This window comes from Lineus longissimus, chromosome 2 (genome assembly GCF_910592395.1).
Source record: "Lineus longissimus chromosome 2, tnLinLong1.2, whole genome shotgun sequence".
NCBI lineage: Eukaryota > Metazoa > Nemertea > Pilidiophora > Heteronemertea > Lineidae > Lineus > Lineus longissimus.
In genome coordinates, this window is record NC_088309.1 from 28601921 (window position 1) to 28626842 (window position 24922).

The 24922-nt window shown below is 42.2% G+C and overlaps 1 protein-coding gene across 4 annotated transcripts in view; it reads right to left on the minus strand.

Annotated features, from left to right (window-relative positions):
* LOC135483403 (zinc finger protein basonuclin-2-like) overlaps window positions 1-24922 on the minus strand; it is an 84929-nt gene that overhangs the window by 19322 nt on the left and 40685 nt on the right. For all 4 annotated transcript variants that reach the window (XM_064764276.1, XM_064764277.1, XM_064764278.1 and 1 more), the window contains one exon: window positions 2756-2858. In XM_064764276.1, the coding sequence (XP_064620346.1) occupies window positions 2756-2858 (103 nt within the window). The remainder of the gene's footprint in view (window positions 1-2755; window positions 2859-24922) is intronic.

Below are 24922 nucleotides of genomic sequence, written 5' to 3' on the forward strand. Positions count from 1 at the left end.
CGGAGGTTTAACAAGACGCCTCATTCATTGGTGCTGACTTCTGTTGAAGCCATGACAGAAGATCCGCCAGTTGAGGTGCAATGAAAAGTTCAGCAGAGTGGCGTCTAGGTGAGAATATGTGGGCTTGAGATGACTCAGTGGCAGAGACTAACATTCATGGTAGTCTTCCAAGTCTTCAGCCATCAGTGAGAGACGTTCAACCGTCAAAACTCCTTCTGATTTTTTAGATCAAGGAGACCAAAAGTGGCTGATGGTTGACACTTATGTCACTCAAAGTGTTGTTCCACACCATAGACAATAGAGGGCGACATCAGTTGGTGACTTCAAACACTGATTAGTTGCTTGTGAAACAGAAGAGATACCGGCCATTGTCACATCCTCGCTTGTTTGAATAAACGACCAAGGCCAAAACCCAGTGCTTTAGAACGGGTTTCCTATCACTTTAGAATGGGTTTTTATGAAAGAATCATAGAATGGGGTTTGAGGATGTCCATAGTTTTATGATTCATGTGTTTCAAGCCCAAGTAAGAGGGCCTACCTGGCCAGCTTCACAAACACACCAGCCAGGTAAGCCATGGAGAGAAGTTATTAATATTGTTATATAACAACTACATACCTGGATGAAATGTACCTGACTCAAGTTGGCTAGAAAACCATGTACATTTGACACAGAATCCTGTAGAGCAGTACCGAGTAACTGGTCCAGCTTAAGGTGGACTGAATCTGTAGTAATCATAGCTAATATCATGGGGTAAAGACCAATATTGAGGTCCATCCCACCGTAACCTGACCTGAATGATGTCTGCAGAGACATACAATGACATGAGCATCTTACACAGGTGACTTTGGCAAACTTTCAAATCAAGTTTGAGCAACTGGATGAAAGTCGGGTATGCTATCGCCAAGACCTTGGCATTGTGAGCACGCGTTATCACAGCCAAGTAAGGCCAGGCTAGCATCGGACAGGTACGCTATGAAACCACCGATCACCCCATGCGACTAGAGGCCGAGGAAATCAGTTTGTCTTCTTCTTGATTTCCTCCGCAAACACTCTAGCCGGTTATTAATAGTGCATGTCCTGATAGTTTGAACTATAAATAGGCCCCAGGTTACCACCTGGGATTGAGGATAACTTGGCAGGATGCTCCGATATGAGAGTGAGCAGCCATTGATCGCTGCCGTGTTCGATGATTGAGCTGATTGGTTTCGGGTCTCGACCACATTGAGAGGTGGCGGCTGAAATTTCCCCAGAACCAACTGAACCACAGACCGCCTGTTTGATGTCCTCACCTGACCCTCTCCGAGCAGTAAATCGCCACTTTTTTCATCATCACTCCACACATGACCTCTTGTCACCTTTATTCGAATGTCATTACAGAGACTAACTGCCACAACATCATGAAATATTAGCGGTGACAACCGTACTGAGGGGTAATGAGAGGGATCGATGGCTCAACACCATTGACGGCAGTCGTACACGACAGATTTGAAATGAATATCACTCGACACACTCCATTTTGAGGCTCACTTCACCGACTAATAACTGCTTCAAGAGAGTGTCAAAATATTTTGCACGTTAGAGTTCGTTTTTAGTTTTCTAAGGTGAAGAGTACTGCAGTGCACTTTTTGCACAGAATGGTGAACTGATTAAGGGGGAAAGACCTAACACCATCCATATTCATGTCAAAATCACAGAAAATGGACAAAAAGCACAAGCCACCTGTTAAAATCTGTCATCAAGTGGAATTTTGCCCGCCTGAGGCCTCTATATGCAAGGCTGAAATAGCATCTCTATCATTGTTCACTGTATTTAATTGGAAAGCTGTAGCTTCAAACAGTTCCTTCACCTAGAACACGATCTAGTGTAACATGGGTGGGGCTCTGATAGTACTGAACACATGTGAGGCTCTGATAGTACTAAACACATGTGAACAGGCAAGACACAGATCAGGGGCTCTGATAGTACTGAACACATGTGAACAGGCAAGACACAGATCAGGGGCTCTGATAGTACTGAACACATGTGAACAGGCAAGACACAGATCAGGGGCTCTGATAGTACTAAACACATGTGAACAGGCAAGACACAGATCAGGGGCTCTGATAGTACTAAACACATGTGAACAGGCAAGACACAGATCAGGAGCTCTGATAGTACTGAACACATGTGAACAGGCAAGACACAGATCAGGAGCTCTGATAGTACTAAACACATGTGAACAGGCAAGACACAGATCAGGGGCTCTGATAGTACTGAACACATGTGAACAGGCAAGACACAGATCAGGGGCTCTGATAGTACTGAACACATGTGAACAGGCAAGACACAGATCAGGGGCTCTGATAGTACTGAACACATGTGAACAGGCAAGACACAGATCAGGGGCTCTGATAGTACTGAACACATGTGAACAGGCAAGACACAGATCAGGGGCTCTGATAGTACTGAACACATGTGAACAGGCAAGACACAGATCAGGGGCTCTGATAGTACTGAACACATGTGAACAGGCAAGACACAGATCAGGGGCTCTGATAGTACTAAACACATGTGAACAGGCAAGACACAGATCAGGGGCTCTGATAGTACTGAACACATGTGAACAGGCAAGACACAGATCAGGAGCTCTGATAGTACTAAACACATGTGAACAGGCAAGACACAGATCAGGGGCTCTGATAGTACTGAACACATGTGAACAGGCACGACACAGATCAGTGACATGAGAAACTGGATTAGAAGTTATAAACTCACCGTGAATGACCCATCCGTGTTTACATGTCTCACAAACTCGTATCGTTGACTTTCCGGGAGCGAAGCATTCACATGAGCAGTTTGGCAGCGTGCAGCGTATTGCCTGAAAGGACCAAAGAGAAACCATATTAAGATTTCATGTGTTGGCTGGTGAATGACACATTCTTAGACAGAACACACACAAATGATCTGAAAACAAAATCACAAATCTTTGAATTAGATATTCAGAGTTCACAAATAAAGACACTAATGCATATTTTTACCCCTTATGAAACTCGAAGGGGGGGGGTCACTTCGCAGACAATTCAGTTTTGGACTGTTAATCCAAAGTCATTTGACAACTCCTCACAGAACAGACTTTTAAAACACCAACAATTTTTACAACACTGTGAGTTTGAATACCTGGAAGAACATGGGCGTCCGATGAGGTAATCCCATGAGTTGGTGGAGGAACGGAGGGATCGGGAATGGTGCACATGGGAATGGTTGGAGATGCATCATCGCTGATCAGTCAGATCCATGTGAGGTCAAAGTCCCAGGATAAATGATCAGTTGCACTATTAAGCTAATTCACAATTACAATTGGTTCCATCTTAAGTCACTGCTTCTGGACTCCTTCAAGTTCACAACTAGGTTTCCTTTCCATTATTTACAAGTTTCTATTGCAATATTCCAAGTTCAACATGCTGATGAGCTGAGTCACAACACTCAAAGGACTTCATCCCTTTCTATGTAAGTTGACTAAATATCCTACTACAAGCAAAAAAACCATCATGACATTACGTAATTCCAAGACAGACAATCTCTACCGAGCAGAAATGAGAACATTATCATTTCCTCAAGATTGTGCAAAACTTGGAATAGTTTAAAGAATGTTTGAAACGCCAACTGATCATATCCACTTCTTAATGGAGTCCAGCGCAACAGATCCGTCTGATGAAATCAATGTCGAACTTTTCTTGAATTTTTACAGCGCCATCACATCTCTCACCAATGAGATGATCCACACAAATGAAACCATCCCAACACGCGTGTTCCTCCGGTCATATTTGAATTGACGAAGCCAAGGTTGGCGAGAAGCTGCACCAATCAACTCATGGCTATTCGACTAAATCAAAATCACATCTGATTACTCCCGAGACGAATGGTCGAGCCGTTTAGATGTATCGTGTTTTATGCCGTGGTGAGTTTCGATACAGTAATGCGCCGTCTCGTGTGCGAGACCCGCTCTCGCTGATGTCATTCACGCTGTTTCAATACAGCCGGACTAGTGGCACCTTCCTGGCAGAAACAGTTATAACCACACACCGCAAGTGAAACCATTGTATTAATGCAGCCACTTGTTAAACAATTGTTATAATGACGAGAATCACGCCCCTTTTATGAGAGAATCACAGCGCTCTCGTGCTGGAGCCCAGGGCGATGACGCCATTGTTCACACCGCCATTCTCATAGCTGTCATTTAGCGAGTTTTTACATTGCAATTGGGGAGGTGATTTAACTGCTACAGATGTCTAATCAAAGTAAAATATCAAAATATAATGATCTGAATTGGCCGAACCCTCAAAAAGACCATATTTTCTGTTAGCATATCTATGTTTGATGATGGACAGAGTTGTTCAAGGATGCCATGTTGGCACAAGTTACAGATGTACTGCCTGTTCGAGCAACCATTTGAACCCAACGAGAGTTTCCTCAAGACACTCATGGGAACGTCATCGGTTCCTTTGCCCCCAATGTCGGTTTTTGGCCGTTTATTTCCGTACTTTTATCAAGAGAACTGACTTTATCATCCGAACGACTCAGCTAAGTTCAACATCGATGAGTGTAATTTTTTACGCAATAATCCGTTAATAAATTGACAAATATCCTTATGTCTTTATCGGATCATCCTCTTGAGCTTTAAAAATCAATTTTCGTGGCGTCAAAGGGATTTTCACGCTTTATTTTACGTGGCCTCATTGTCTCTCTTCAAAGGGAGATCAGCGATCAGAAGTCATAGGTTAGAAAGAGGGTTATAACCAGTGGGTCAGGGGTTCAATACTCAGTTGGCCCACTGAATCTATGTGACACTTTGATGGCTCAATGGCATCAATCAGACACATTCTATTCAAACTTGGCAGCTAGCTACTAAAACATAGGACCTCCTCTCTACTTGCAGTATCATATAACATAACATTAAAGTGATACTTCCATAAAATGCAACAATGTCTTTTAAAACAATGCTAGCTGATGTCAAGCACATGAATGCCCTGAGAGGCACTTGAATATTCGGTGGTGGTGGTGTTCGATGATTTCCCGCGTCGAAGGACCAGCTTTGGCGTCAGGAACGTATTAACAGTTAATCTCGCTACAATAACGATTACACTTCTGGGACGAGCAAAACTATCTTTTTTTGTCTAAACTCTACGCGTCTGCGACTGAATAAGCTCCCAACACTTGACAGAATAATGCGTTTTATAAGTATAACCTCCCCAAAGTTTTGCGATAGTTAAGTTCTAATTCCGTAAAGTGTCTGTAGGACTGTTGTTGACAGTGAATTTATCAGCTTATTCTAAGAGTTTATTGATCAGTTGATATTCCATTGTGACCGAGGCAAATGTTGTGCCATGTTAAAACAATAAGTCAGCCCTCATGGTACTCACTGCGGCTTCACAACGCTTCTTGTAATTCATTAAGGCCAGGATAACGTCACAACAAACACCTAAGTTCTTTTAATTGAGATCAATCGAGGGGAGCTTTGATGGAGGAGACCACACTTCATATGTTCTGGATCCATTGTTGAGAAGGGCTATTCCAGCATTCATACCTTGTCAATGCATCGTAAAAGATTCATAATTGACCCAGTCACACTGGGCAGACAAATCAAAGTTTACGCCCAATTTCCACCGATATCGTGGAACAATCATCCTTTGTCAGAAGAAAAGCGTCCATTAAAGATATGGAACCGTGAAATCGTACCGTGTTTCTGGCCAAGTGACATGTTAATTGCACCTTGTTTGGGTCTGGTTGCTGTTGGACAAACTCAGGCAAAGCTCAAGTAGCTTTTGATTAATATCATTAAACAATTATTTAATGCCCCTCAAGGAGGTGAAAGATTTGACATCTCGGACCACTTTGATTAGTGGCAATGGTGGAAAGAAGAGTTCGCCTAATGCGTGTTTAAAGGGAAGCATTATAACCTGTGACTTGTTCAATGTTACATTTGTATCAAGTGGTTACCAAGCTTTTATCACCAGCTATCCCTTGTCAATAACATAACACACAATGCGTAAAATAATTAGTCAAAACTGACATGCATTGTTTGGATTGGTCATTTCAACAGTGCAGAGTTGCAAAGAACAAATGAACCTGGTGAAGTGATGACTTTATGATTGTGAGGCACTGTAAATAACAACTGTAACTTTGGACTTAATAATCCCTGGAGATGAAAGGAACATTTGGAAGTCAAATATGAGATGATCCACTTGTTCTGATGGAAGTTGTTAGGTCCATACTCTGACCTCCTTGTAAACATTTCCAATTCAGATGTCCTGATGGGTTCACGCTGGTGTATTTCATGAGACCAGGTACTCAGAGCTGTGGTGAAACATCCATGTTCCTACCTCAACTGGCTGGACATCTCTTTAGCAAGGCAAAAGATTGTCAAAACAGATGTGCCGTCAAGGTCCCTTCTTCAAATCCTGGCAGTGACACTTCATTTTGTTCACTGTAGTATGACTGCTATGGCTGCCAAGTTCTTTTGGCAAAATAGGCTGATAGGATAGGCTTTGGCTTTCCACAATGACAAACAGGGAAATGTCTGTATGTATAATGAAGTAAGGATACCTGGTATAATGATGTGTATGATATGAACATTTAGTGAAGGTAAAAGACCTTCTTGATCAACTATAAGAACTAGTCATATCAAGCACCTACTGCAGGTGTGAAGGAGATCGGTGATGGTAAGCCTAGCTGACTGACACCCAGATATAACATGGAGGGGCTCATCTTCCAACACCTGAACACACATCAGGAACTTGGTTCAACAACCATCTACATGTCACATGTGCACAACATAATGCACTGAAAACACACTCAATTCAGACAATCTATTTCACAAAGTAGATAACCCCCCCCCCCCCCCATTCCTAGACTGGGCAAGCTATTGGTCTGTCTCTTCTTCCCTTAATCACACATTTCATCCTTGGGGAAGTCACTTAACTCCCATCATATGAGTTAAAACACAGTAACTTGAAACTTTACTAAAACAAGTTGGCTTTCACTCTTTGATGGACTTGTTTTTTCAAAATGATGACCAAAGTAAACACCGTTTGGAAGCAAACGACCCTCCTATTCCCGTTCTTAATAACCTGGCCATAATAGCCACCACGAGTAACCGAACAGACCCAAGCATAATAAGACCTTAAGGGATTGCAACAGTACTAAAAACATCATGAGGAAATACGTCCTAATATCAAACGTCCAGCATCCCATTTATATTTCATGTTAATATCACATCCCAACTTTGATTATTTCAACAACAAATTGACAAATATGAGAATAGAGACTGAAAAACCACATCACAGCTCGTGAAAGAAACCTGCCCTCATTTGACTCCAAAACAAAAACAACGTTTCATTTATCAAGGAATTTTTCACAGCAAGAATTGGTCTAAACAAATTAGTCCTAGCGGAGACATTAATGAATGCGGGAACCCGTGTTGTGCCATTACACAAATGTGATTGCCAGAACCGGAATGAGGTGCATAATAACGGGGCCCCCACTCCTTGTTAAAACTACATTCATTTGCCGCTAATTGTGGTGCATCCCTGAGACAATGTAGTTGCTTGAAATTTCATCAGTCAGCTGATCAAGACATCATTTAGGGTGTGACTGATTGTGTCAATGAAGACGTCATTTTGCTTGTCATTCATTGCTTACACTGGAGGGTGAGCTGACCAAATCTTTTTCACCAAAACACCACTTTATCCAAAGAAAATGGTCCAAGTCTTACTGGCGGAGAGGAACCACTTGAAAACTGGAGAGAAAACTTCGTAAATTGACAGCAAGGTAGCCAGTAGTACTTTGCTCAAGGAACCAAAAATGTTCACTGACATTAACACTTGGAAAAGATGGAGTGGCCACATCAAGACCCAACCCAACTACTTCCTCAAGATTCTCAAACTGGATGAAATATATTGGCAATATTGATTACTTGGGCTTGATTGGAAACTTCCATCTGTGGATGAGGCAAGCATTAGGTATGTGAGCCAGGTGGATCCTGCACGGCTTGGCGACTTCCAGCAGAGCTGCTCCTGTTGCACCAGCTTCCCGAGGTTGGCCATCAGGACAGCCGGAATAAGCTGTGAGAGTTGGTTAACACCTGAGTAAGATCTTTCAGGCCCGGTTAATCTTGCCTTGCATGCATGGATGCTGAGATAGGTGGGATGGTGTACCGAGTGCAAAGGCTTGGGAACTGGGCCCTGTCAGCTGTGCAGTCCAAATGCCAATAAAATCCGGCCACATTAATTTTATAATGTAACCACCACTGGTGTAGGAAAGGGGCATTTCAAGGTTGTGGCTCAATTAATCTCATTAGAATGTCACCACCTCTGACTATCTAATTTCAACTTGATTTGAAAGTTTTCCTCGTATTCAAGACAACGTTACCGAGATCAAAACAATGTCACAGAATTACTGCTAGTTTTGAATAATCAGGTCCCATGAAATCAAAGCTCATTGACCTTCTGCCAAAACTACCGACACTGATGCGAAAAAGCCAATGTTTTTATACTCATCTTGTCAAAACATTACAAACTGAAGAGATCTGGCCTCCTCCTCATAGCTAAACCACAATACTCAGGTACAGAACAAGTCTTCCCATCTTCAACATGCACATCACTGGCTTCGTACCCTGATTTACGACCATGAATTTCAAGCGAATCGGCCAGAAAGTTGCAAGGAGTGCGTGCAGAGAAAAGAAAAAGACAATACCTGGAGGTGAAAGCGTGACCTAATCTTCCAAACCGGATCCATCGTTAACTTCTGTCAGCTCAGAGGTCATCCCCGATAGAACTCCTGTCACAAAGTTATTGAACTGACAACAAACTGCTAAGAATCTTGAATGCTCGCGTTACATCGACGATTAAAGACCACGTCACAGTGTTCCCTATCACAAATGACTGGAGCAGCAAGATGCTCAATAGGAGTGACTGACTGGGATTAAAGAGCACCTCACACCTAATGACTACTTCACCTCCTTGAGTGACCAGGGCTCAAGAAATGATCCCTCCTAAAAAGGGAGCAGGCCTAGCCACTCAGTCTCCACACAGGGACTAAGTTTCGTAATCATGCTAATATCTTACTTAAGAGGATTTCAGCATAGCATCTGGCTAGCATTTAGATATCCACTGTTAGCCAGACTTGTACAGGTACACTTAGCCTCAAGAAGAATCATGGTCAACAGATATGCTGTATAGGACGGGAAAGAGGCTTCATTACTTGTTCACCTTTCTGCGAGTATGATGAATGATCATGATTCAAAGATGGCTGTCAATTAGATAATTCAATAACACTACAGCCCATTCTCATCTGCGGTTCCTGTGTTGGTTAGAATCTGTAGTGCCAATCATTTGGATCATGTCTTCTTGGCTTGATGCAGAATGTTGGTTAGAGAAATGTCAGCCATTTTGATAGTCAACCAATTGATGTAAAGGTCTCTGATCAAATTGTTTAAGGTAAATAGAAGATGTCACTTTTATCCTGTAGATTTCAAAACAAAGTTTAACCAAGGTGATGTCACGTCTGCTCCAGACAGACGACCTTCAAATGTGATGAAACGCTCTTCACTGACGTCATCAGGTTTTGTGACAGAGACAAAGATCGCATGATCAAACACACAACAAACCAAGTTGCAAACCGTTTGAAACATGACTTGTGAAAACAATGGTTTGATGAGACAAATCAATGAAATCAGCCGAGAAAAAGACACCATTGAACCAGCCTCATTTGATGCAACACCGGTTGTAACCGGTGACAGAAGAAGACCAATCAGTGCTAAAACATAACGCCCTCAGTCAAGGCTAAAGTACAATGTGTATCATGACATAGATCGATTCATTAGCAAGCATAGCTTGGATCATTCAGGAACCTTTGATGTTACCAATGGAAAGGTCAACTGTAACATTCACACATAAACTCAATCAAAGAGATTTTGATTTCAATGGAAATTAGTAAAGAAAACATTCATTAACTGGGTCAATTTGGTTAGAAGTTGTAAGGTGACATTTGAGTGCAAGTACATTGTGAGGGCTGAAGGCTAGTCCTGTCCTACACAGAGGGGGATATCAATGGATGAACCTGATTTGATGATAATGGTCAAAGATGGCAGAAGTTGCAATCAGTTCCTTTGTGGGATACATAAGTGACATTTCAGTTGCATACAAGTGCAAGTGTTGGAAATATAACATATCTTGTTCAACTGGGATTTGGGGAACACCACAATTAGAATTCTCTTCATAGCTGTTTGGCCTCACTGACCAGAAGACTTGCTGTGACTTGATAAGATTAGGCCAAACATTAGTGCACCAACCTTACCAGCTAGCCTCCCCCTAATCAGGCCTGAGGGGAGAGTCAGGATGGCTGGGGAATCAACATGCCAACATGCTACTGCCCATTGTCTCCGTCCCTTAATGAACCTAGTTGACCAGGTAAACCCTGCTTAAGGGTGCAGCCACAGGGATAAACCAGCTCAGGAGCAAGATGGCTGGGTGTTTTGGTAGGAATCTGGTCCAGGTCCCTAACAAAGGAGGAGTTGGGGGCTGGTTCAGGTGAAGAGGGTGACTCAGCATGATGTTGATGATAAGGATGAAGGAGGCAGAGATTAGGACCTTGCCTAATCATAGTCATCCCGTGTATGAACAGCAACATTTTCATACCAGACGATAATGCACTTTCAGGCGCTCTTGAAAACCACAGTTACCTGTAACCTACTGATGAGCCTTGTCATTGTCATACTTGTAACACTTACTATTCACAAGTGACAGAGGCAGACTTTAAATGTATGCACAAAGTAAACTCAGAACATAATGGTTTATTTATAGACTCGCTGTCACATACCGTGATGTAATGGGAGACCAAATCAACATTTTTGGTGTTTTGCACCAAATTTGGGGATTTTCTGCCAAATTGAAATTGTACAAACTATTTCATTACCTGATCTGTTACGGCAAAGGTGGGAATGAGGTTTGGAGGCAAAATACAACATAAAGCCAAACATTTTGTCACCTGCTTGAAACTTCTAAATAATTCTGGTGCAAAAAAAGGTTTTTCAGCACCAGCCGTTTTTTCAATAACTGCAACCGGACAGAAAGAAAACTGTCAAAAGCATGACATCGCTGAACTCTGAGTGCATCTGGTGAAGTAGACAGATATTCTCTGACACTATTATCTCCACCTTCCATTTGTTTGGAAAGTGAAGTCTATTCAAAATGGATGCTTTTGTTTGACTAGTGCATGTCATCATAAAAGTCCTCATCAATATGAGATGCAAGTTCCGCAGCGTATCGATACTTTCCTCGCCATGTGTCATGGCAGTACCCCACTTAACGAAAACAACACCACTAGGTTTAAAGTTTCAGAACCCGAAGTGATTTGCAGAAAATGGTCGCTGACATTTGAGGATAATAGCCATTTCACTTGTATTGAGAAAAGGACAGAGCGTTATTGTAGTGTTATCTGTTGAATGTTTCATTGTCATCTCGAGTGTGCTGTAGTCTGCCCCCAAAATGTGGAGCTAAATATTTCAGGTGAGGACATAAAGGCAATGTTGTGCCATGACAATAGGTTGTCAGGCTTATGAGCTTGAGCAGTTTGCTCTGCCACCCGATAACCTGTCTGCAAGTAATTCAGTGCGAGGGACCGAAAGTGTCCTACCATTCAAACTGAGAGGTGTCCACCAATCAAAATTTGTTTAAAATGGTGAAATTATTCCACCCGAGAAGAACCGTGGTTCTGAACACAGGATTCTTGATAATACTCCACTTCAAAAACCTCTTGAGAGTTTAGTAATTGCTTATGAGCAGCTCGTATTTGTTTTTGAATACTGTGAATGGAACTTCTTAAGGCGCTTCGATCTCATATTTGTCATCTCACCTCGTTTATGAAGGAGATTAGGAAAATCCTCTAAAGAATGATATATTGTCATTATGGCCTCTGCTGACTTCCCAGCCGCGCCATCCAATGCCTTCCCCATCCAGATCATCTCATTGTTATTGTCTTCCACGATCACATATCTCTAGTCCATCTCCAAACCATGAAAACTTATGTGCCATTATTGTCCAAGGTTCTAGCTATGTCAGAGTGACTTATGCTACTATGACTCTTCCAAAGGCCAAGTACTAAGGTATCATTTTCAACCAACATGAAAATGTACCAGGAACAATTTGATATGAAATCAGCTGGGATGAAGTGTCCAGATTGGAAGAATGTCTAATCAGACATAACTCTCTGGCTCATCTATACGACCTGATGGTCTTGATTAGTTTTATTGCCAATCAAACTTCAAAGGTGCAGTTTAATTAATAACTTTAATGACAGTAGTTGATAAATCAGCCTAATTAATGTAATACTTTTTAATAACTTATACAATCCAATCGAAAATATGAAAGAAATGTTTGATTTATCGTCAAAAGACGGTCAATGTTACAGAATAATCACTGATAACTCATTCCAAACAATAGATATTGTCATCGCAACGTATTTCAGGTTTTTCAAGGACAATGAAATTTGACCGAGGCGTTTTTATCACTAATTTGGCACATTGTTATTGTCACTTTGATGAGGAATGTCTGCGTTGAAATAAAACAGATTGGGATTGTCTTTCTGAGGAAAGAATGGTAGGAATTTTGATACATCCTATGTAGGGCCGGCTAAAGGTCCCAGTGGGTAAATGTGTAACCTGATGTCGACTAAATTCTGTCTGGCAAAGAGCCGAAAAGGACCATGATGCCAAATGATACGATACAAATTTAATGTGGAAAATGAAATCACCATTGCTAGTAACAACTGAATGATGGAAGCAATTTGAACAGGTTTTAAGCAAATTGATAATGTAAACGTGAGAAAAGTGGTGGAGCTACTCAGTTCATTTGATTGTCAACACTCACAATCAGCTATTCAACATGACTTCAGGCAAGCCGTCTGAACAATACTTGGCACTAGGAACTGAACATTGTCAAAGATCTCAGGTTTTCAATGAAACCATGACATAAAACATGTCCAATTTCCTGACTTGAACGCCAACATTTCAAAACTCTTGATTTTTCAAGTAGACCATGTAACCATTATCACATACAAACAGGTGTCAAAAATAAACAATAACATAGCGTTGGTTTTGAAGAAGAGTTGCTGCATGATAGGACTTGATACATGACATCTGTCCTGGACAAATAATATCATGAAGTACAACTATTCAGCTGCACTGCCGAGTTGAGACAGTCATCATGACCACAGGTCCATCAATCACTTCATAAAGTGCACTCCAAAAGCAATGGCAACATTTAAATGCCAGTATTTCATCAAGAAATAGATATAAATGGACATCCGGATATTCGACATGGATTTATCCTCTTTTGATTAAAAAATTTTTTTTTGGGTTTTTGCAGATTTTGGTCATTGTAAAAAAAATCAAGGTTTTTTTGAGAAAATAATTTTTGTAAAATTTTCTTTTTTTTAGATATTTTTCATAAGCCTGTGAATTGCACACCTCAATTATCAAGATAACACTGTACCCAATGATGACAGCAGGGAATCTCCTGAAGGAATTCCACATGAATGTGATTTTACGATATTATGTTTGTTTACGTTAGACTGGGTGTGGCCAAAAGATGAAGCACAGCCGTCCATGCCAATCTCGGCATCTACATTCACCTGTACATCAATGCATTGTTATTCACGCCCAAGATCATGTGGAGTCGAATCCACTGCCAAGGGTGTGTCACCCTGATGTAGCAATCTTTTTCAAATGGTATGGTATCTTCTGACAACTCCATTACAAAGGACCATCAGCAACCAATTCAAATGTGCATGAAATGAAACTGAAACGTTATATTGATGTTCCAAAGTTAATTCTTTTCCATTTGAATTGAGGTCAAAGGTCATGGAAGTAATATGTCACTGAGAATAGGTCTTCTTTCAAACTAAGAAGTCACATCCGCCAATTGGAGAAACATGACCCTTGTTTTTAGCCAAACTCCAGGACAAGTCAGGAGATTCCAAAAACTTGTACATGACATGAAATATTCAGAGTGGGGTGCAGTAATAAATGATAACGACATGTATTGAAATACGGCATACTTGCAGAGACCAAGGAACCGATCTTGGTGTAGTCCACATCCAAATGTCATCAAAGCTCTCATCCCACCTCGTCTCTTCAGCGTACAAAACGACAGTGAAACATCGCTTACTTTTCCCTCTTTTAACTGTGTTACATTTGGACAGCCTCAGTAGCAGCCACATCAATCAAACACCATCTTCATTAACGTGGCATAGTCTTCACCAGTTCTTGCTATAACTTGATAATCAGCAGTCAACACTAGCCTTGACAACGTTCCCTAAAGATTTCTCTCACAGCCAACTACCAGCCCCACACTGAGCTGACAACAGCTAACTGCCCATGACATTCCTTCTCACACATGTGAGAAGGGAATCTTCAAGAATCAAAATTCTTCACTCAGTGGTCATCTTCAGTTTGCGTCCTAGTTGATGATGGTGGTCGGAACGCAGGAAATCTGTTCAAAGATCAATCATAAGTGACAAACTTGACTGGAACAAGATGTCACAAAGCTTAATTATTCCTTGATTCTAAAATCGGTTTTAGTTAACTTGACCAAACTCAACTTAGAGTTCAAGGACGATAAAATTAAACCACAACTATAGATACTGTGTGATGGGATATCAGACATCTTTATACTTCACATACTACAAATCTTGGACAATAAACGTTTTAACAAACTCCTCAGTAATTCCCTAAACGGTGAGTTTCTTTTAAAACCATTGAATGTTTCAGCAGATGATACTATTTCTAAACCACAATTATTGTCCATGGCAAAAATCATTTCCATCACTGCCATTACAACACGAGAAGGGAATAGATATCGCACCATAATCGCAAGGCTCTAAAACCCTTCATCGCAGCGATAACAAAACTGATCTCGCTGACAATATTTCACAAAGGCGTGAAAAATCTCCAGCGAAAGATCGACCGACTGACTCGCGGACTGTCAAATTCAAAGTAACTTAGAATATGAATCCATCATGCGTTTGACAAAAATTGTAAAATTACATGTGATGCTTGATTTGATTAAGCTCCGGTGGGAATACTAGCGAGACGAGGATGGTATGCCATTCTCGGCACGTCACGCTAACCTTGCCCGTGGAGGACTGAAAACACTTGGTGAGATTTCAACAAAATGATAAACTTCTCAAAAAATACTTTGGTTACAAACAGGGTCTCTGTTGTTGGCAGGCGGGATGGACTTCACTGGATGTTTACTAAGAAAATCAATCCTCCCAAGGAAGAGGCTTATGACAAGGGTGTCCTAACCTTGTTATAGCTGAACACTTGATGAACGACCAGTGGAGCCTCCATTACCATCGCAGACCACCTTGCCAAGCCAAGAATTAAATTTAGATTGTCTGGCAGAGTCCATAGTTTAGTGGTCAACTAACACAGCATGACAACTAACTGTCCACAATTTGCGAAAATTGGCACATTTGGTGCACGTCGGGACCGAGTCATGGGTTTGGCCTTCTCACATAGGTAAAGCTGGTGTCCTGCTTCACATCTTCAAATTTCACTCCATAACAAAGGTCATTTGTAAATGTGATAATGTGATTACTCACTGGTGAATTGGAACCATTCTCAGCAGACTTGCTAAACGTCCGCCGCAGTCAACTTCCCCATTTGTGCTACTTTATCATTTTCAATTATCAACTCCCTGAAGAGGGAGTTTACACCTGGAAGCTGCCCAGATATACCACCGTCAAATAATCAAGGTCTAAGTGTGCTACTCAGGGATCTCTGGCCACTGTTCCCAAACCTCTAGCAATATATTGTCAGCCAAGTTTGAGCAAGGGAATCACTAAACTGCTGACTCCATCGCATCTCAGCGAAATAAAGTCAAATTAACGGTCAAATTAACGTCTGTTTTCAGGCGCGCCTCACCCTCCCAGAATGCATTGCAAGACAAGGATGAATCAAATGTTTTTATAATCGAAGAAGTTGCCAGCGAGGCCAGTGATCATGTGAAAGTGATACATGGCCATCAAGGCGGATAAACCACAACCATGTGCATTAATGATGACACGGGATACTCCCGTAAGAATTCACAAAATATGTGATACAAAGATATGAATTTAACATGAAATATCCAGCGTAAAATGACAGATATTATTTTGAAGTGGAGGTGTTGGTTACAACTGCCACCAGTGGTTGACATGCTAATGAGACATCAATATCGTCCACGCAGATCAAATTGACGAGAAAAAAGCCACAGCGGTAAACGGCCATGACATGTTCACAACGGGTCCGGATCAACGATAGAAACTTTACCAGAAGGTGATATGTGGTGATATCTAGCCCGGGGACAAGACTGTCCAAGACAATCTATTCTGACGTTCACACAAGATCATTGTTTACACGGGAGTCTAAGGCGAATATCAGAAGCTGGACTTTCTTTTCATTTTTCAACATGATCAATTCCAAAGATTTTCCTAAAATAAGGGGTGGGACGTGTCGCCTGGTTCTGCCGATGAAGGAGGGTTTCACTTTTCATCTCCGTTTACCTGCTTCAACCATCAGACACGAGAGGAGGGCCTGCTATGACAGCACCACCTAGTAGAGAAACTCCTAAATAAAGCATCGGTCAGTCATCCCAAGTGTAACATTATCTTCCCAACAGCTAGCCTCGCTATTGATTGATAATGTATGTGCCACAGCATCAGTCTATGACTTACCACCAGATGTCTCTGTGATGAAAGAGCAACTGGGGAAAACAGAGGTTTCAATGTAAGCTACATTCAACTGAAGTTTGAAGTCAGATCAAACCGTTTGATGTTGGTTTCAGGTTTGGTTATTCAAGAGTTTGTCTTTCACCTCGAGAATGTCATCATGCCCTCCCCCAGCAGGCCCTTTCGCCCACGATCAAAGAGACACATTGGGTATGTGCTCTCCGACCAGGTAGCTTCAGATGGGTCACCATTTACGTAAAGGTATTTACCTTGAGATAAAATCTTCACCTTTAGACAGTCATCACAATCGTCATAATCTTTGGAAGATATGACAACTGCCCGACTTGTGAGTAATGGTGACACTAGGTGGCCTGTAAGGCAAGCCTGATCACTGTCAAGGCTCCCAACACATCGGTATCATGTTTCAACCTACACTCAGGTTGATAGATGACATAGATTGGAGTGTATCACCTGGAGAAGAGGTTGATGCAGGCCGTGCTGTGTGACGATTAGCCTTACCAAGGCATGACTACATCCTCAAAGTACCTTCTGTTAGAAAGTCAAGTGTATTCAAAGTTTGGGCTGGAAAGGGAGTGAAAGGCCTTAACAAACAATGCACACAGCTAAGAGTGGGTTAGGTGACACTTAGTGGGTGCACCGCACAGGTACTGCAAGTCGTTTCACCAACACACGAGTGGCTCAAGACCACTTCTAGTTCAAGGTCCTCCGAGTGATATCTCTACACAGATGAGACATGAGTACAAACCTGGGCACAAGGTAGAGCCAGCAGCCAGAAATAGCCACCTGACAGGTATGTGGCTTGGTTTCCATCAAGTCTCTGGATAGTCCTAACTATCAACTGTACCATCATCATCTAGAGGCGGAATGCCATCATTTAGCACCAGCATCAAATGAAACCAGCTTAGACAAACAACCACACTGCCTTACCAATTCCATGAGGCTTACAAAGAATGAGAAACCACTCGCTTTTGGTCAGGGGATCAAAATACACGTCTGCATGGTCATTGGGTCATGGGATCAAATCAGAAACTAAGACAAGCAAGTGTCATCAGCTGTCCTCCTTCACCATGACCTCAATTCAGATGTTGCTTTCATGTCCCAGGCCAACCTGACCTGACTTCACCTTACCTGGGCCTCAAAGGTCACTGTCAAAATGACCTCAAGGTAATGACCTCATGTCATCTGACCTAAACCACAGAGGTCACTTTGAAACTGACCTCAATTCACCTTCCTCTAACTGATCAGTGACCTTGGGAAATCCTAATTGGATGATCTAATGCCATTTGAGTCAAAAGCTGCTCAGGTAAAATATGTTTCCTTCCACCATTCTTGAGACAGACTTCCACACCAGACACTAGAGTTTGGAATGGCCAATAGTAAGTCTCCTGAAGTCTCTGGCAAAGCTTCACAGCACCTTTGAAAAACATTACTGCAATAATCTGATAGATGACTGAATGGTGCGCTAGGTGAAGTCAGCTGGTCAGGCTGTGCTGGGCGATGCTACCTGGTAGTGGGTACCATACTCACGGTCAGGTATACATGACAAGGTAGCACCAAATAAAGTCCTCCTATGCAGGATGCCGCTATTTTTAGCCGTGTACCAGCTGGAATGACAGCTCTAGTTAGTAGGCGCTACTCGGGAGACATCAGAGAGGCAAGATACAGGTAGACATGGCTGCCGTCCTGAACTCAACCAAATCAACCTAACTTGCAAGCCGCGGGATTGCTCTGACGGTCTTCTTAGCGGTGATTTCTTCGGGCAAAGCCTTCGTAAACATTTGTAAGCGAGTCTGAAGGATTGGTGTCTTCTAAACTTATTCAGAGTGACTGAGCATAACTTTTCAAAACAACCTTGAAAGATGACCAAGTAGCTCTAAGCAGATGTAGACAACAGAAAGGCCATCTTAACTAACATCTTCCAATGCTGAACTGGCCTAAGAAGGCCTGAATGTCCTTCTACTTATAGAACCTTTACATACATGTATCTCAGTGTATTGAAGTGATGACTACCAAAGCAAACTAGCCAGCACTTGTATAACCACCAATTACTTGATTGCAGTCATTGTAGAACAAGTTGTTCATGTCACAAAAGTGTCAAATAGCTGCTGCAGAAATCAAATTGTATGAGCATATACAAGTCGCAGCACTTGTTCATCATGCAACATTAACAAGCTCTGCTCTGCCCATTACGTTATCACATGACGTCCCAATACGCAGACCGTCATATACGACATGAAAGATGCATAGGACAGTCCCAATGGGGCCGTGTCATGTCAACGTTTTTTACGACATCACCAAACTTAATCAAATTGATCCAACCTACTCATGTTTGGACGACTTCTAATTAGTTTGATGCATGTCCTGTACAGTGTCGCCATAACGACTCGCTCCCAAGATCGCTCTTGCCGACCCTTGGTGTATTCGGTTGTTTCTCTGCCGGATACTTAATTGGCCACTCCTTTAAATATTAACGCCCCCTGGAGTGCTTTCAGGCATCATGTCATACGTAATGAACAATCCACATGCCAATAGTTTTTATTGATTGCGACATCTTGACATTCGCCGCCAAGACAAAGATTGCATGTGTTCATGCAGCGGCCACAAAGTACCGCTGGGGGACTTCACCATGTTGATTAGTTCAAGACAACTTGGTGCATTAGACAAGACTTTGCAAGTGTTCGCCTCTATTGGCATAAACTGACACTGAAGTGCCTTTCTAAATGGGTAACTTGCACTGAAAGTGCTTGGCATGTGTCCAGTCATGATAAAGGAGAGGGCCCATGTCTATCTTGAGCTCGACTAAGTATTCATGTTGAAAGGTGTCATCTTTGTCCTACCTCCACCTTCCTGACAACCTATCATTAACCAGTCTCCTGACCGCCCATCATGTTGTGGTGAATCAAATTCAACTAGTGTTTATAACGGTGTCCGTCCCCTGGGACAAGACCAATGGTCATTTATCTAATGTCATTGCCCAATGTAAGGTGGTCAGTTGGTGATCACTAACATTGATAGTCGCCCACCACACCTGTGACCAGTATCTATAGCATTACAGTGATTAGTGTCATCCTTTTATTGTTCCACTGGGACCTACTACTTAATACAAGTGCCATTTGAACTTGTGATCTGCTCCGAGCAGTTGATGACAAGTCACTGGCCTAAACTTCCGAGCATTTGTCACCTTTGCGGCAAGCTCATTTGGTGAGAGGAAACAAATCTGTCAAGAAAGTGTAGCCCAATGAATGAGTGTCTTGTCCAGAGTGGGGAGTCATCCTGCACAGCTAGGGGGTTGAACCCAAGTCTTCTCGGCTGACACTTCAACCATTACTAGACTTCTGGTATTATGAGTTATTGGTCCAAGTCATTCTTCCAAGTCAATACAACTTCTTCAATGAAATACTGAAGATTCAAACCTTGTACCTCTTGGCTTAGTCCTGGCACTACCCTTCCTCTGTTATTACTCATTTCAATTTGATAACGTAATAGTTCACCAACCCACCACTGCAGTGTCATCAAGTGTGCACACATTCCAGCATGATCTTGCCGCCCAGAAATCAATGGGTTTAGGACAGTAATTGGACATCACCATTAGAAAGCCCAGCGAGTGGATCCACTCCATTACACATGATAATCACTCGTTTTTCAGCTGCTCACTGGTGGATGAGACCCAACGTTTTATTACGATTACCAGCTAACATATGTCCAGTGTTTTAGCTGTGATCAACTGGTGACGATAGCTCTGAGGGCTCGTCAACGGATGAAGCATTAGAAAGGGGTAGGGAGAAACTCATGAACCGAATCTGGAGATTTGTTTGAACCCTACTGCTTTTGGTATGAAAGGAGACATGCGGATAGTGCAATCCTCTTGAATCTCCCTCACCCAGGAACAACTTTGGATTGAGACCCAATGCACTAAACATGAAACCAGCCTGCTTGTTTTCATATCACCGCAAAGATGACTGGCTTCCTTTTCTTGCTTTTGTCAAAGTGGATAGCACTTCTGTTGCTCACAGCATCTTTGCTTCTAAAACTGCCCAAAATTATGCATTATTCCATTCCTAGGCAGCGAGTGCACCTGCTTGGAGCATGATTAGTAACTTTGGCACAGAATTGAGATAGGAAGTCATCTCACAAGATAACGAAAAAACGTCTTGGGTATTAGTGAAGTCTCTGAGCTAGTTTGTCCACCAGTAAAATGTCTCTCATTTATCACAACGCCAATGACCAGTAAATGGTCTGAAGTAATTTTGTTGTTCTATTGGGACCCAAGGTAATTCCAAGATGAACAGAGAAAAAAACCCACGTTGACATTCGAGTATTGTTTCCGACTCAGCAAAAGAGTTTGCTAATAGGAAGTGTCAAAATTGTGTGGAGGCAAATGGCTGTTGGCAGGCTAATTTTTGACAGGAGACCATGTGTCGGGCCATTATGTACATAGTATCAAATCCTTATTATGTTGGTTTATGTCTAAATTATCCCCAGGCCATGTTGGATCGTCCCCCAGATCATCGTTATACAGTTTAATTGCATGATCGTTTGGTCAGTGTGACTTGGAAAATCACCCACGAGACAAACGCAAATGAGAGCCCGCAACAGTACCAGTAGCGCTCGCATAATAGGATGGCTATTTCAAATGCAAATTAGATATAGCGTCATAATTGCTTTGTCTATCACCGCCCAGAGGGTACTTATTAGCTTGAGGAACCGGAAAGAAATTTGACAAGTTTCAAAGTTGAGTGATTTTAAAACCATTTGCATTTTGAATGCATGGAAAGTTAATCGTTGCCACCATGAACCGCAACTATTCCCATCATTTCTACCGCAGAATGACAGTTGTTACAGGTCCAATTCATAGTCCCGCAGAAAATGAAGTTACGCCATTAATGTGTATAGCCAATCAGATGACTTGTGGGGTCGTCCCTCGTGTAAAGTCTGATTACGTCTTCTCGAGTGAATGGGATGTGGCAACCACTTCATGTGCGCTTTTCACCCGCCACAATGAGAAAAGCAAACAAGTTTTTTGCCAAGATAACTGCCGAGGTTAATTTCACCGCCAGCCTATCTACTTGGCTGAGGTTTTAAAGAGAACACGTTTTTCCTTACGACCAGCAATGTGACACAGAGGACACTTACACCACGTTTTTCCTTCCTTTCTTGTGCAGCTGATCAAGTATTCAATTATGTGGCCTTCATACACCAAGCGTCAGGGGGCACCTCTTTTTCACTATTGAGAAAAACTTTTTCACAAACTTATCTGAACATGGCTAGTTACTCATCAGGTTTGCCATAAATTCTGAAATAGTGTCACTTTTTGTGGAATATTTGCCGCATCTTGTACTAAGAAATGGACAGCATTATTTTGAGAGGTAATTTGACTGAATCATTTATGGGAGTTAATGTGAAGTTCTTCAATCAGGTGGCCAAACAATGCACACATCACGCTTTGATGAAGTCTGAGGAAAGTGAACGAACTGAGACGTGTCATGGGTTCAATTCCCCTTCAGAGACATATTCTTTATTCCACCAAGCAAATCCACAATTCAAATTCTGATTGTAAATTTGTAAATTCTGACAGCCACTAAATCATGTAAAAGTCAATCGAAATCGATTTGTGAGCTTACCTAAACAAATGGCACAAGATGAGTAATACAAATAATGATCATACGATGATGTAGCTAACTGAGTATTTGTAAGGATCATCACATCATACTCCTGCTAATTGCATCATTTCAGCAACGGATTAGCTTTCAAATTCCTCACAAAGTCGACCTCAAGATGCAACAAGTGGTGATAACTCACTCATCGGAACTTGCTGATGCCATTCGGGTTAAAGTTTGCAAGAAATTCAGCTTGACTTTGACATTCTTTGAGTATTGGACATGCTTGACCTGCCAGTTTCAATCACTCTTACTCTAACCTCCAGAATCAGTTGCCACACAGACCACACAGACAAGTCAATCTTCCAGGCCAGGACGTCCTGCCTAAACTACAGATTGCGATGCCACTGATATCTCGTGAGATGATAGTCCTTATCCTGTCAACAAGTTCCCAGGGCGGTGATTTATTTCCCGCCGAAGGTCCCCCTCAGCCCGCCAAGTATGTAAGGCAAGTCGCACTGTTTCCTTGTATCGACGCGGTGAGGTCAGCAAGCATGTGTCCGCTCTCCCACCCGGCCACTTGCGTATTCATAGATGACACGGAGCGTCTGAAAACCAGCTTGGACGCCATTGATTTTCGTTTGGAGATATAGCGTTATCAGAGGAAATGTTGCAAGTCAAACGGCTCCCGGTATCTTGTGTGACATGTCGAGACATCTTTACATTGAAAGAGAGGGTAGAAGTCCCAGGCTCCCTCAGATTACACATTGTCATGGACGTCAGCTCCGCGCTGATTGGGCTCTTGTGTCCCGGGACTGAGAGGGGATTCTAGCCAGCAGCAAACCAGTATTAGGTATGTGCATATGTGCTGCACATTGGTACGAGTACTTGTACATAAAGCCCATTGCTGTCAAGTCGTCTAACGGGGCAAATACGATGGGATACGGAAACTGGCTAGAGAACGTCAAATGAATCCGGTCACATGGAACACTAAGCATCATGATATATGACGAATGCAAATGAGGCAAAAACTTGTATTGACTGAGTATTTACACGGTACAGTGGAATCCCAGTAACAACAACCACTCATTGGACCCAGAGCAGAAAAAAAACAAATGAAAAAAATAATTGGAATTTCGTAATTTTTTCATCCTTCAGAGTAGAATTTTTTCAAAAGTTCAAAATTCTGAAAGATTTTCAAAGCCAAAAATTTTTTTGGGCTGATGATGTTTCTTCATTTTGAGCCAAAAAAAAAAAGTGAAAAAAATATTTGGACTCAGAAATTTTTTTCATCCTCAAGATTCTGACATACATTTACAACTGACCGCCTTTAAACCATTTAGCACAAGTTACCAGCAGTTTCGGTAGATACCATGTGCAAAATGGTCGTAGCTAAATTGGCCGCCACAATGAAACGGTCTGTGGGAATGACATGTCTACTGTCAATGAGACCCGAACACACCACTCTGTCATTAGTCACACGTTAATTTCCTGAACGGGACAGCATAATTGCAACGACGACCATGTCACCACATCAGACTGGTTCCTGCACCCATCCTGGTCTCAAATGTGTGTGCTTTGGAAGCGAATGACATGTTGACACATAATGGTAAAGTTGGGTTTAATGTGTTGAGTGTGGGCGCTACGGTGTGGGCTCGTCACTGATATTCAAACACATGTGCCTGCCGTTGAAATCACAGAGGAACGACACTCTGCATGATTATTCTCATAAGGAACGGCACCGAACCAAATACTACCACTGCGCCAGAGTAAGTTGATAACAGTTACATAGGCAAAGATCCTAGGGGAAGGCACTTAGAGGAAATAGGTCCAACAATAGGTCACCAAATAACATTGTACTTGCAAACAGTGTCATGAGAATAAAACTAAAAGGCCATAGAGGTGACATTCGTTGATGTAAATGATGTAAATCATGTAAAAGTCAATCGAAATCGATTTGTGAGCTTACCTAAACAAATGGCACAAGATGAGTAATACAAATAATGATCATACGATGATGTAGCTAACTGAGTATTTGTAAGGATCATCACATCATACTCCTGCTAATTGCATCATTTCAGCAACGGATTAGCTTTCAAATTCCTCACAAAGTCGACCTCAAGATGCAACAAGTGGTGATAACTCACTCATCGGAACTTGCTGATGCCATTCGGGTTAAAGTTTGCAAGAAATTCAGCTTGACTTTGACATTCTTTGAGTATTGGACATGCTTGACCTGCCAGTTTCAATCACTCTTACTCTAACCTCCAGAATCAGTTGCCACACAGACCACACAGACAAGTCAATCTTCCAGGCCAGGACGTCCTGCCTAAACTACAGATTGCGATGCCACTGATATCTCGTGAGATGATAGTCCTTATCCTGTCAACAAGTTCCCAGGGCGGTGATTTATTTCCCGCCGAAGGTCCCCCTCAGCCCGCCAAGTATGTAAGGCAAGTCGCACTGTTTCCTTGTATCGACGCGGTGAGGTCAGCAAGCATGTGTCCGCTCTCCCACCCGGCCACTTGCGTATTCATAGATGACACGGAGCGTCTGA